The sequence below is a fragment of the Crocodylus porosus genome, unplaced genomic scaffold, assembly GCF_001723895.1.
Source record: "Crocodylus porosus isolate Cpor-Errol unplaced genomic scaffold, CroPor_comp1, whole genome shotgun sequence".
Taxonomy (NCBI): domain Eukaryota; kingdom Metazoa; phylum Chordata; order Crocodylia; family Crocodylidae; genus Crocodylus; species Crocodylus porosus.
The window spans coordinates 8,258,345-8,272,859 of NW_017728916.1; the positions used below are offsets into that span (position 1 = coordinate 8,258,345).

Sequence of the window (14,515 nt, forward strand, 5' to 3'; positions counted from 1 at the left end):
GAGGGTCAGCCCCTAACTTATAACCATAATGCTGGTTCCCTCTCCCCAGGTGCAGCACCCTGCACTTGTCCTTGTTGAACCGCATCCTGTTCAGATCCGCCCACTTCTCCAACATATCCAGGTCTGCCTGGACGCGGTCCCTGCCTGCCGGTGTATTCACTTTACCCCGCAGCTTGGTGTCATTAGCGAACTTGAACAGGGTGCTCTCCACACCCTTGTCCAGGTCGCTAATGAAGATGTTGAAGTTTAACCAGAGTAACAAGATCCAAGACAGGGCCCACATACATGTGGCAGTGTCTGCTTCTGGCTCTTATGGGCCTTCGGCCTATGTATAGCACAGATCTCTCAGCCAGATTCACTAACTTATTTATTCTAAAAGGGCATTGTTTTACATGTCTTTGAGTGACATGACTTAATTATTGTAAGGAAAAGCACCTTGCTGATTAATGAGCAAGTGTGAATGCACATATACTCAGCAAGGAGGTAAGAGACTAAGACTTGAGGCAGGTTTCAAATGATTGCACATCGAAATACACACAATCAGCCTTTATGTAAGCATTGTGGACTTGCTGCTGTTTGTGCATGGCTACACCCAAGTAGAAGAACTAATTGTGCTATCTTAACAGTAAGCAAAACAGCTTGTTTTGCTATATATTAGTTTCACTGACTTATAATTTAGCTAAGCCTGATGACTGTGCACTCCTAAGATGTAAACAAAATGGAGTCGCCCATCAGCCAGATGACATTTATAAAGTGTTCAAGCCTCCTTTTATTTCAGTGATGCTCGGGGCAAATGGAATTTCCTCGGGAAACTGGTCTTTTAGGTGCAAAATAATCATGAAAGTCTTTATGTGGGTTAGCCTCTGTTTCATTCATTCTGTTTCATTCCTCAGAATGATCATGACACGCTGATGTGGGGGAGGCTTGAGATGCGCTCCTATTTTGCCGATTAAAATGGAAACAAAGGTGTCTGGTGCTTCAAAGAGAAGGCAGCCCATTGCTCCAGACAGTTGGCTTCAGAACTAGTGTAGTTGCTCCGTTAGTTTGAACCTCGATTTCTGAATGTCCTTGCTTTGGAACCTGACATCATTTTTAAATGAAATTATAATACATGCTGTGGAAATCTCCATTTTTTACCACATTTATGAAGTCCAAAGCTTACGGAAACCAAAAAAGACTCTAATAATAATGTTATGTCTGATAATGTTAAAACTACAAGATGAAAATAAATGTCTTGTATATGGCAACAGGATTGAGTAAATCATCTTAACTTTTCATTTTAAGAATCGATTCAATAAAACAGAGATTCCAAGTATTCATCCAAAGTTCAAGTACACTTTCAAAGTGAGAGCAAAAGCAAGTTTGACGTGTTACAGCAGCCAGCTCTGGAGTGACTGGAGTGAAGAAAAGAGCATAGGTAAGAACACTTTGTCCATATAAATCAATCTGAATTCTTTTTAATGTTGGCTTTTGGGCATTAGCGCTAGTTTACAGGGCTCCATAAGCTAGAGATCTTCTCCTTATGTAGGTTCGTTCTTACAGTACCTAGGTACTGTAAAAATTTGGGTACTGTCGGTATGATCTGACTAGATAACTTGATTACAAGTGTGATGTAAGTTTTCTCTTAGACTTCTCTTTTGAAGGTATGTTGTTTTAATAATACTTGACTTTTCCTAGCCATTAGTAACGTTGCACATTTTTCATGATATGAAAAATTAGTCTTCACTTTCATTGTTCACAAAATGATGAGTTTCCTTGTGATGTTGTTTGTTTTGCAGGTGAAGAGACTGAAGACAGTGATTCCACATTCTACATCAGTTTAATAGTCATCATTCCACTGGTAGTAGCAGTGTCTACTATAATTCTACTAGTTTACCTGCAAAGGTAAATCAGTTTCCCATTTATTATAAACATATGTTCTGATATATCTCTAGAGTTACAAAGTAGTCCATCTCTGCCCTACTTCCTTGCCCCTGCGTAGTATATATGGTTTCAGCAGTGCTTAGTTTCTTTTTAATTCTCACTTCACAACTGATAAGGAGCAGAGGTACTATTATAGTTTATTTATTAAAATTCAAGTTTATAAACCACACTTACATTCTGGCTGCATGAAAGCTGTCTAATTAATTTGCCAAAGCTGAGGAGGGTCCTTTCCTTGCCAGGGAATGAAGTCCAAATCTGAGTTATTGTACTCTCTATGAAAAATCCTGAGCCTCCCTTTCATCAGACCTACTTCTGCAATGTCCCTTGACTTTGGAAGTTCACAAATACCCCAGAGCAGAATGTATGATTCCTTTCCCATGTTTGGTTGGAAATGAAGAAGTAAAGAAGGGGGATACGTTACAGCAGAGTCCAGCTGCATTTGACTTGCATTGCTACTTCCAAAATATAACTTCGAATTGAAATATTCTGGCTTAGCAGTTAGTGCAATCTAATACTCTTACTTTTATCTCCTGAAGGCTCAAGATATTGATACTTCCACCTATTCCTGACCCTAGAGAAATACTGAAACGAATGTTTTTAGAGCAAAATGAGGATCCCCAGGTTAGTGTCCTGTGAACTGCCTATCAACTGAACTATTAGGATTAAGTCTGTTTTGATCTAATTCCTATGCTTGCATTAATGTTTTTGCCTTACTTTCAAAATTATTTTTAAAAAGTATTTAAAGTGAATGTTATGCTCTATGTATGTCAAGTATTTAAGACGATGAGATATGTACAGAAACAATCTATTATATCATCTTAAGTGAATTAAATTATTTCTTCTCAAGTATTTACTTGTTTCACAAGTTCATTGAATTCTGTTTATATCATTTAGTCCCCTCTCCTCCAGTTTCTTGAAATGGCTGACTAATGTTTAAGGAACTTTCAAATCTTAATTCCATCGTGTAAACATAAAATAATGCTATTTCTCCATTTTAATGACAGATTATATCTGTTTTGGATTTAGTGCTCAGCTGTCTGCAAAAAGGTGTTACAGATATTTCTGTCTAACAATCGTTCAGTTTGTCGTAGATGTTGTAGAGAAGTAAGGCTGGAAAGGGACCTCAAGAGATTACCTAGTCCATCTGGAACCCTGGTGTTAAATCTTGAGATCTAGCTTCTGTTCTGATGGGTTTAAGTTTGATATATGAAAAAGTTAGGATCTGATTCCAGAGCATGCCTCTGGATTAATTTGTATTTTTTGTCATCTGTCATGTTGTTATGCTGTCTCATTTGGAGAAAATAACAGTGAGAAAGTAAATTTAGTATGAATTCTGTAGCCAAAAAGTTTACCTTTTTTGCTTTAACAACATAAATATTCTGAGCAGATTTTCTGGAGTGCTTTGTATGTGGATTTCAGATACTTCTGGGAGGGAAACAAGGCCTGGTGCAGACACCCCATGTTACATGACGCAGCAGTTCTTATCTTTGGGATTGTTGCACAGGTTGTGCTCAACTCTCTGCTGAGGCATACATGTGCATTTAGGGTATGCAGTAAAGGTGGCTGACTCGACAGCAAGCCATCTTCAGCAGACAGAAGTTTATGCTACCCTTGCTAGTTAGCAGAGTTGCCTTCCTGCCGCCCCTGTAGCTTCCTAGGCATTCGTGACTGAACAGCTATGGCTGACGAAGGTATTGATGGTCTCTGGGCTGGGGCTTCCTTCACAAGGGGCATTGGATGTATCATTCCAGGAGAGGAAGATAGTTGCAACTACTGCAGTATTGCTGTCCGTTACCTTGTCCTTCCCTCTCTTCTCTGCCCAACAAAAGTCTCTTACTGCCAGGAGCTCAACAACCACGAAGAAAACAGAGTAGATGTCACCGATCTGCTGCTACCTGCACCCGCTCCTGATGTCTGGAAACTCTCATTTTCCCATGTCCTACCTGTCTTTCTCTGACCAGAATCTGTCACAATTTTGGCCAGGCCTTGGTTTCAAGCAGAGTGCCATCACTGCTAGCTAGAGCAGCAGCTTCTCTTCCACCAGAGTGAACCCATATCCCCAAGAGATCTAATTTTGCACTGTTTGCCCCTGTTGCATTTTCTGCCATGTGTAAAACTGTTGTAGCCAGTGAAAAGTAAGAAGGTGACCATGCTGGAAATCTCTCATGAAATAATTCTCACATGTTCTCTTTCAGAACTACCCCAAGGATGGCTTGGTGTATGCCTATGATAAGCTAGCTAAGGAAGAGGAGATCAACCCTGTCATTTGGATAGAAGTGCCAGAGACTACCATTTCTGGAAACAAGCACTGATACAGCTCTGGCTTACAAATAGAAGACAGAGGAAGAAGACTTCAGCTCTTGCTTTTGTGTATCTCAAATGGTGCTGTGGAATGAGGCTGGGCAGCCCACCTTGCTGAATCCCTCCTGAACTACCCCCTCTGATACTACCTAGAAGTCATGCCCTGACATTCGCCGCCTGAATCCTCTACTGTCAGCGGTGGCTGGAGCTTCCAAGGTGGGCATGTACATAAACCCCCTGGCCTCGTCATACTCCTGGCTAGTGCTTGTGCTGCCCACAAGGCTGAAGCTGCTTGTAGTGGGCCCTGGCACAGCTGTGAAGCACCTCACTTGCTTTTGCAGAAAGTGGCAGAGGTGTGGACAGAAAAAAACTCGCTCACAGCAGGCTTCTTAGCATGGCTGGTTCCAGGTGGGGAGTCCACCTCCTCCAGCACCGTCTTGACAATGGCCTGCTCGAGATGCTGCAAAGGAAAGTGCAAGCAACCACCTAGTGGCTGATCATGGAATAACCTACCCAGAAGGCAAGTTTCCATCCCCACTCTGCCTTGGTTAGTGACTGTTTTAAACCCTGAACCAGAAGGGTTTAACCCTTGGTTAAGAATTACACATATATGTATATATAAAAAAGATGTTGTAACACAACAGTGGACATTCTCACTGTGTACACAAGTGTTTAGTCCTCTTTAAATTCTGCTAAGCTCTTAGCCTCTAATAGCTCCCCTTAGTGAGTTCAATGAGCTAGCTTATGCTTTGTTTAAAGGACGATTCCTGGTATTGTGTTTAAGTGTTGCCTTTCAGCAGCTGCCTCTGCTGGAAGCTGCTTTCTATGTTTTTCTTCTTCTTGCCTTGGCTCCAGTAGTGGGTGGAAGGTGACAAGCCCAACCCAGGGAGCAAACAGACTTCTCTCCCTTGTAATATAGCAGTGAAGTTGTCTTTTTTTTTGTCTTTTCTTCTTGTTGGTTTTCCCCTGTGAGAATCTGAAAGTTGGGGCTAACTTTGCTGTACCTTGTTGCTGCTGCTTTCCTTCTGGATTGTGAATTACTAATAGTTTGCTCATGATACTGCCCCTGGTTGCTGTACCATTCTGATTGTAAGTCCACCTCTTTTCCTCCAAAGGAACCATAAAAATCACTCGGCTTGTACACGCATTAGGCTCCCAGCTGTCTTGACCTTTGTACTTGCAGTATTTTTGTTTGTGCAAGCAGTTCAAATATCAGCTTGTTTTTATTGTAATATTTTAGTGCATTTAACCTTCCAGGTGCTCTCCTTTGGGTTATTGTATCCTCCTGTGGGATTTTGTAAGAACTATAGTAGTTCAAAGACTTTCTATATAATCATTACAGGGGGAAAAGCAGGTATGTTTTTCCAAAACTGCCCCTGCAAATGTGAGGTTGACTTTTATGATCAGAATAGTACTGTATGCTTGTGGTTGGTTTCCTTGATACATTCAAGTCCTGAACATTATTATCTCTGATTTTATATTTTGAGGAAGGCAACTCCTTGCCTTTCATTATGCTTCCTAAGGGAAGGCAGAAAATGAAGGCGATAGAGAGCTACAGAAAAATTCATATAATCTGGCTTTAAGTAGTGAATGACTGAGTTTTTCTCTCTGTCTGATTCCCTCAGCTTCACCTCCGGCTGCTTCAGTCTTTTGAAATGAAGCATGGCCATAAATAAACTCAGAACAAATCTCCTTAAAGGTGTACTAAAAATATTGTAGTCACTACTTGGGCAACCTGCTTTTGCATCCTAAGATTCAGTCACATCAGTCAGTTCTGGAATAAAGATATTTACCTTGAACATCTGTAAGAGTAGTTTCATGAAGCAAAGTTAAAATACAATCTCAGGGATTTTAATAATAGGTACAACAAAACTCAGGTTAAGGGGAAACTGTGCAAAATCAATTAATTAGGATATTAAGTATTTGAGAGAGGAAGGGTTTGAAAACAATTTCCCATTTTGTTAAATTCCTTAATCAAATATAACTTCCCTAAACATTCATGATTTATAAGACAGATTTTTTCTATGCTTCTGAAATCTTCCCCAGATTAAACTCATCTACCTCATCTAGAATGTTATTAGTTTTGGGTCACTGCATAACCAGGAGGGTAAGACCTATAGCATAAGAAAGCATAAGTAGATGGTTTCATAATCGAGGTTTGCGATTCTCAAATCCATCAAGGAAGACAGTTATTGGCCTTTTGTCCTGTAGTCTTTTTATTTAGCTTCTGCACTTCTGGCAAGATGGAAGCTTGCTAAAGAGAAATGATAAAGAAAAAAAAGCTAGGCCAAAAGGAAGATATATATATTTTTAATTGAAGGGGATCATATTCATAGTTAAGTAAGGCTGGCAGGGACCTCAGGAGATCATCTAGTCTACCTGGGAATTGAACCTGCAACCTTGGTGTTATATTGATCGTGGTGAGGATGTTTTGGATAATTCTTTGTTTCCTTATTAGGAATAATTGGCACACTTGGTAAATAGACTTCTTGTCTGTTACTCTACAGATCAAAATGTAACGCAGAGATATTTTATTACTATCTGTGAATTGCTACTACTTTAAGAAAGTTAACATTTTTTTTTTTAAGGTTTGTAATAGTGTGACTCCTGTACCATATATCTGTTTTCCTTTCTTATGGCTACTTGATGGTAAATTTTGTTTAAAGAATAAATAAAGTATGTTTGAATACACATTTGTCTTCCAGTTCAGTTATTTTCATGGAAAGAAGAGAAATCAAGAGACTGAAATGACTGGAGCTTGGAAAGGAACATGAAGGGATGTGGTCCAGGTTCGGAGATAGTAACTCGGGCACTTCCCTTCATATCTCTGGTGTCATTTTAATTCCTTCCATCATTTGAGCAAAGAGGATGCTGGATTTGTTAGTCTTGTGCTAGGCAAAGACAGAGGTGGGCCTAGATCTTTCTCTTCTCTTCATGTGAATCTGCAGCTGTGCTTGTTCCAGCAGCATTCTCTTTCTCAGTGAAATGAAAGCGGTAGCAGTTCCTGCCGTCTGTGAAACTGAAGCCTGTGTTATGACTAAATTTACTATAATAATGTTAAACTACACAAATAGTTCATGGCTGTATATGCCAAACTTCGGAGCTGGTCAGACTGATAAAGTGGGATAAAGCCATCAGCTAAGCACTTGGAACACAAGTGTTGAAATACTGTATTATCTCTTGACAGTAACTTCTACGGGTGTGTCTTTTCAACTGATTCAGCTGTTCACCTCCATGATCTCCCCATTTTCAGTGAAGAAACCAGTTGAAGTCTTGAAACATGGAAATGTATTGTCTCTTTCAATCAATCAATAAAATAATTGGTGGGAGGGGCTGGCTCTCTTCATTCTCAACTTGTAAGGCATTGTTTCCAGATGCCATCACTTCAACTTACTAGCTCCAAATAATCTTCCCTTTTTAATGAATCAATTCTTTTTAAGTAGAAAGCATGTTTCAATAAGCGTTTTTATTTTCTTTTCCGGTTACCAAACTGAGACTAGTTAATGAACAGTTTTAAAATGTTGTGCATGTTAATAAGGCACAAAGAGGAACTTGGAACTTGACTCAGTTCATGAATATAAAAATCTAGTAAGAAAATAAATGGTACATCTTATTTTTTGTTTTATGTCAGAAAATAGTCAATATAAATAAATGTCCATTAAGTTATAACATTGCTCAAGTAAATGTGTCATGGCTATAACGTATCCTGGATAGCCTGATTGAATGTAAAGGATATATTTGACTACAGAGCGGCATGGAGAAACGGCAATTGAGAGCCGGTCAAACTTATCCATTCTCGGGAAGTTGTGAAACAATTCTTGTTCTGAGCAGAACCTAGAAGTTTAACTGTGCTATGAGAGTTTAGGAAAATCCCTCCCGTGGGAAAAGCTGAAATGGAGAGCTGGGGGAGGAAATCTGAATTTCAAACTGCTTCGGTTTGGGGTTTTTCTCCTCCCAGAACAAAATGGAGCCAGATGCTTTGACACCCAGGGACCACCGGAAACCAGGCAGGGAAGACACTATGGGAGGTTTGTCAAAAGCCTGGGAAGCCCTTGAGTTTCTGCCCGGGGCCCGTCTGTACGGAGAGTCTGTCATGGAACCAGGCTGAAGGGAGTGTGTCTGGTTTGGTGAAAGTTTAATCAAAACCAAGATGCTTCCTCAAAATGTGACACATCCGGTGAATCCACCTTGTCCAATAAAACTGGTTTGTCAGGAGAATTCCTGATTAGCTCTGTTGACAGCTGTTCAGAATTAAATCTTCTTTAGTACTAGAAAGTACAATTGCAAAATGAGCTCTAAATCTTTTATATCTGGCTTCCTGCTTGCTATTTTCAACTGGGATTTAAGTGTCTGATTTTCATGCCGTGACTACAGCAAAGTGTTCCTCCTCTTCAAGTGATGAATTGGGGTTGGAGGTTGCTGAGCCCTTCCATATCTGCTGGTTGTGGCATAGGTGTAATACGGAGGCCACACTATCTTGCAACGCTTCTGAATGAGCCGCCTCTGTCTCCCTCTCCTTTCTATTCTTGCCTGATAGCACTGGTGCTGGAGTTCACTGGGTTGGTGTTAGTCTGGTAACATGTTCATAGCAGGCCGTCAGTCCTTTACCTTGTATTTCAAGCAGCTGTGCTCTTTCCAGCTTCATTCTTCTGGACATGAGCTGCAATGTCAAACCTTGTCCTATACTGTACAGTAAGACAGACCCTTACTACATGATGAGATGAGCAAACTAGCGGACGGGCAGGGGGTTTGCATCAGAAAACTGAGCTTTGCCATTTTGAACTCAGATGCTTTGTCAACAAGCTAGCAAAGGAGACATTTTCAAATAGTTAGGAGGGGCTCACTCAAACCAAGCAGCAAAGGAAGCAGCAATAATTTGGATGATGTGACTTCCTTGGTGTTACATGCTGGAACCCCCCTGGCACACATGAAATGGGCATCCCTCATAACAGACATACCTAGAGATGACTAGATGACAGCCTTTGCTGTCTCCATTCTCTACACTTGCCGTCTGAAACATCACAACCTGCCCCTCCATAAGGAATTTAGTCCAGGAGCTGCCACTGGTCTGGAGTTTTGGACCTGGGGAATTGAAATTAAATGGGTCCCTTTTCAAACATAGCACAACATGGACCTGAAGTGAATTTGTCTTCAAGCTGTGCATCTGTTGGAAGCCTCCATCCATCCCCAGCAAAGCAGTGATAATCTGGCGGGTGTCTGCTGCCTTAACCTTCAGTGAATGAGAACCCACAGCTCTCAGGGTAGCTTGTACCAGTGCTTCCCTCTCCTTGTGGTTCAGAAGGTTCCCCCTCCTCCCCAGCACCTTTTCTGAACCTTTTCTTCCACAAATAATGCCTTCTTGCTTTCTCATGGCCTTAAGGAACACTTCATTCCATCCCTTTGTGTATATTGGAAGACCCTCATCTATCTTTTCTTTCTCAGACTAAACACCTACTTGTTCAACCGTTCTGCATGGGCTGTGCTTTCTGAGCCTCTTGTCATTTCTGTTGCCCTCTCCTGGAGTCTCCACAGTTTGTCCACATTGTTCTTAAAGTGCAGTGCTCCGAACCAGATGCAGTGCTCCAACTCAGGCTACGCCAGATCAAGTACAGTGGAATAACTACTCCTCCAGCCTTAGGTACCCGACTCCTGATCATACTCCCCAGAATGGGAGTCACTGCTTTTGTAACTGCATCAGATGGTTGACTCGGGTGTACTTTCTGGTCAGCTGTAACACCCGATCCTTTCCCAACATGTTGCAGCCTTGCCAGTTATTCCCCGCAAGTTTGATTTTTTCTTTCAAAAGAGTAGTACCTTGCACTTGTCCTTGTGTCATTTCACCCAGCTTCTGGAACAGTTTCTCCAATGTGTTTCTCCAACATGAACAGTTTCTGCAATGTGTGGAGGCTGCTTTGAGTTCTGATCCTGTTCTCCATAGTGCTCACAACCTCCTCCTACTTTGTCATCCACAAATTTTATAAGCTTATTTTCTTCCAATCTGCTAATAAAAAGACTGAATAGACTGGGCCCAGAAAGGAGCCCCACTAGGAATGCCATCTCAGGTACATGGAGCTATTGAAAAAAATTATTTCAAAGAGGAATCTTCTATGACCTGTCAAGAAATCATAGAAAATGAGGGTTGAAGGGAGCTCAGGAGGTCACATCTAGTGCAACCCCCTGCTCTGAGCAGCCCCAACTACATCATCCCAGCCAAGGCTTTGTCTAGACGGGTCTTCAAAACCTCCAAGGATGGAGAGTCCCCCACCTCTCTGGGTAACTTGTTCCAGTGTTTCACCACCCTCCTAGTGAGAGAGTTTCTCCTAATAGCTAACCTCAACCTTCCTTGCTGCAGCTTGAGCCTATTGTAACCTTTTCTGCCATCTGCCAGGAGCGGCGAGAGGAGAGTCAGGCCCTGTCCGGGTGCCTGTGGCCACAAATCACAGTGCTTGCAAAGCCAGGTGGTGTTTTTGCCTGGTGAATCAGCCAAGTTTTGACTTCAGTCCTTTTTGCCCTGCCAAATATGGTAGCAAACACCAGGGCTCAACCTGCTGGGAGTCAGAATATATGGGAAGAGGAACTGCTGTGCCCTGTGTGTATACAGAGCAGATGGGCTTGAAAGGCCATTAATCATTGTGCAGGGTGTTTTGACACTGCTGCCAAAGAGCTGGCACGTTGTGGAGCTCTGTGATCGCCTTGTAATTTAAGAGGTTTCTGCTTCTCCCTCCACCTGGGCTCCTGAGTTGGATGTAATGGAAAGAGCTGAGCTCAGGTGCTGGGGCTGCCCTCTGCATCCGCCGGTCCAAGGATGGGAAGCACCGGGCAGGCGTTAAGCATTTACCTCTGGTCAGATCAGTACAAACTGGGGGGACTTTACCTTCCTTTGTAGCAGGTGTACGGCTTCTGCCAGGGGCATATGTTAATAACTTTTTCCAGAAGCAGGATGTCAGCTGCCCCAGTCCCCCTGCCTTCCCTGGGGCAGGGTTGGGTGTGATGTCTCTGTTGTAGCAGGGTTGATGGTAGTTTTATGAAGAGTTTAGATGCTGGGTGGGTGGGTCTGGGGTGGTTTGGACAGAGCTGATCCTGCCTCAGGCCAGGGGTTGGACTGGATAGAGGCCCCTTCCAGCCCTGGCATAAATAAGTGGACAATGAGTATAGCACCATGCCAACACGTGTGCTGGTCATAACCTGTGTCTTGTCTGGAAGGAGGCATGCCCAGAGCTGCTGACTGACCGTAATGACGGGAGAAGCTGCATGGCCCTCTGGTGCTGCAGGGTTCAGGGGGAGGAAAGGACTTGGCCCCTGGTCTTGCTGTTGAAATGACAGATAGCAAAGCCAGCAGTGCCCTGGCTCGATCCTCCCACCCAACCTGACTGGGAGGGCGATGAGATGGGCACCCAGTGCCTCGGCTCTGGGCTGCAATGTCTTCTGCTTGCGGCCTTTGAAGAACCTGGCGGGTGGGGTGTGATTCGTGCTCTGGTGTGCCGCTGTCCTTCCATGCCCAGGTCCCTGCAAGACGTGAGCACGGGTGGCGGGTGCACACAGGCACGCGCTATGCTCCCTGGTCCAGGGTACCTGCCTAGCCTTGTGCTAGGGGGACAGAAGCACCTGTACCCACCAGGCGATGACCAGCATGACAGCTTGGCACTTGGCAACCCAAATCAGGCTGCCAGGAGCAGCTTTACAGTCGATGCCATATTGCAGCCCGGCACCGGAAGCCAAGCTGCTGCCCAGCACAGCCTCCTCCTCGGTTTGAAAAGAGAAAGGGAAGGAGAATCACGCCAGACCAAAGGCCAAAGCCAGGGGTTGGCAGTAAAGCTGGCATTTGTAGGCCTCAAAGTCATGTTTGCGCTTTCCGATGCTCTCAAAGGCAAGCATCGCCAGCAGCTGAGCTACTCGCAAGCAGCTGATGGGTGTGAGAGCTGCATCCTTTCACTGCAGCTAAAATGAACTTGGGTTCACGACAGCTTGAGCTCTTTCAGAGATCGAACTTATTTAGTCTGTCTATAAAGGCCTGCCCTGCTTTCTGTCTGCACCGCTGCAGCCAGGAGCAAGAAGGGGGCTGGCACAGATCCTGCGCGCTGCCCAGCTGAGACACGAGAGGGCAGGGCTCTCCCGCCAGCAGAAGCCTGGGCTAGGGCAGGGCTTTCTTCCTTCCCCTCTCAGCTGTTCCTGCTGCCTCTCCACGGGCAGCTCTCTCCCTCTCTCTCCAGCTCCCCGTTTGTACGCTGTGCCCTGCATCCAGCTCAGGAGACCCCAGGCGCTCTGCTGCGCTGTGCTGTGCTGTGCTGTGGGGGGGGTGGTCAGGCAGACTCTGCCTCCCCAACAGGCATGGGGTGGGTGTTTGATCATCCTTGACCCAGGGACTGCTGCCTCCCATCAGTCTCCCTGTCTACTCCCTGGATCTGGCACAGGCACAGGCGCAGGTGGGAGAGAGGTCAGGGTGGGAGGGGCGGCAGGGGCCTGGGAGGGGAAAGGACTTGCCAAAGGGCCCACGACAGGAGGTGGCAGAGTGAAGAGCGTAAGAACTGCCACTGACTGGGTCAGACCCCAAGTTCATCTTGCCCAAGCTCCTGTGTTTTGCACAGAGGCCAGGAGTGGAGGCTGAAAGGGAGAGTGATGGGTCTGACCAGGGTTTTCCCCTTGCAGCCTCCAGCATTTGAGAGAGACACCCCGCCCCTCCGGGGTTTCCCAGCTCCCAGCCTGGAAGGGTCCTTGCAAGGCCTGTCGAAGAGCCAAGCAAGGGGTCAGTGGCTGCAGGGCCTGAACCAGGCCCAGGACCCCGCTCCTGCCTGCATTGTGCCCTGTGCCTGACACGACAATGAGGGCGCAGCAGCTGCTAGCCTAACAAGGGAGGTTTTAATTAAAACTGTGCTTTCTAATTGTCAAGAATGAGAAGCGAAACCAGATGAGGCACAGAGCTGCCCCAGGAGGAGGGTGGGGTGGGGAATGCGCACACAACCCAGCATGGAAATCACCCGGAAGGACCTGCTCTGTCCTCAGGAGCATCCTGTTCGTGTGGGTGGGGGCACGGTGGGGGGTCAGTAATCCCAGCCTTGGGCCTGGCTCCTTGGCCCTTCTGCAGTGTGAACAGCTTGGTTTTGTGTTGCCTGGTGTTCAATGAGAGCTCTGATGTCAGCAGCCAAAAATCCCGTTTGACCTGCCCAACTTGCAAAGGGGGGAAAGTTGATCTAATAGGCTGCTCTCTCTCTCTCTGGCTCTCTCTCTCTCTCTCACACACGCACACACACATTTCTTCCTTCATTTTGCCTTTGGCATTATCCACTTCAGACATTAGGAGAAAAGGGATTCATGTTTTGAGTTTCCTGCTCCACTCCTCATAGAAAATGAGGGCTGGAAGGGACCTCAGGAGTCACCAACCCCCTGTTCAAAGCAGGACCAGCCCCAACTATGTCACCCCAGCCAAGTTTTGTTGAGTTGGGTCTTCAAAACCTCCAAGGATGGAGACTCCACCACTTCTCTGGGTGATGTGTTCCAGTGCTTCACCATCCTCCTCCTGAGAGAGTTTTTCCTAATATCCAACCTCAACTTCTCCTGCGGCAGCTTGAGCCCATTGCTCCTTGTCCTGCCATCTGCCCCCGCTGGGAACAGCCCAGCTCCGTCGTCTGTGCAGCCCCCCTCGGCTGCCTTTGCCGGGGCAACGACACGGAGGGAAGGCAACCGAGAGGTTCCGAGTCTCATGCTCTCACTGCAGGATTACCACCTCTCAGGGTAAGGAGAGGAAAGGCCTGAACTCACCGACGCCTCCCCTCTCTTTGGCAGCCTGGGCTGTAAATTCACCCGTGATGACGACCAACACTTGCAAGAATTAAACAGCTTGCGCCTTCTCCCCCTCACCCCGCTGCCTCCGGCCTTGTGATGGGAGGTGCTCGGGGACTGTCTCGTAGCATGTGCCGTTCTGAATTCGGAGCAGTCTTGAACCTCACGGGCCAGACTGGTGCCCTGACTGCTGGCTAGTGTTCGTCTAGAGGTGGAGCTCGCCTGCGGTTCCCTGTCTGCTTGCTCACTCACTTGGGCCCGGTGGAACTGGAAGAGACGAGGACTAGATCTAAATATGAAGCTCAAACAATATCCTAGCTCCTACCCCTCGGGCATCCTGCTGCAATCCACAGCCCCTCTCTCTACAGTAGGAGATTTTTCATAGACATCAGGGCTGGAAGGGACCTCGGGAGATCATCGAGTCCAGCCCCCCGCCCAAAGGGCAGGAAGTCAGCTGGGGTCATAGGATCCCAGCAAGAGAAGCATCCAATTTACTCTTGAAGGTGTTCAATGT

The 14,515-nt window shown here is 45.4% G+C and overlaps 1 protein-coding gene across 1 annotated transcript in view; it reads left to right on the forward strand.

The window, feature by feature from the left end:
- The window catches only part of IL13RA1 (interleukin 13 receptor subunit alpha 1), a 20,813-nt gene extending 14,308 nt beyond the window's left edge, over positions 1 to 6,505 (forward strand). The window contains exons 8-11 of the mRNA XM_019536390.1: positions 1,285 to 1,417; positions 1,779 to 1,884; positions 2,460 to 2,544; positions 4,119 to 6,505. Coding sequence (XP_019391935.1) covers positions 1,285 to 1,417; positions 1,779 to 1,884; positions 2,460 to 2,544; positions 4,119 to 4,235 — 441 coding nt within the window. The 3' untranslated portion in view covers positions 4,236 to 6,505. The remainder of the gene's footprint in view (positions 1 to 1,284; positions 1,418 to 1,778; positions 1,885 to 2,459; positions 2,545 to 4,118) is intronic.
- Positions 6,506 to 14,515: the final 8,010 nt, after the last annotated feature.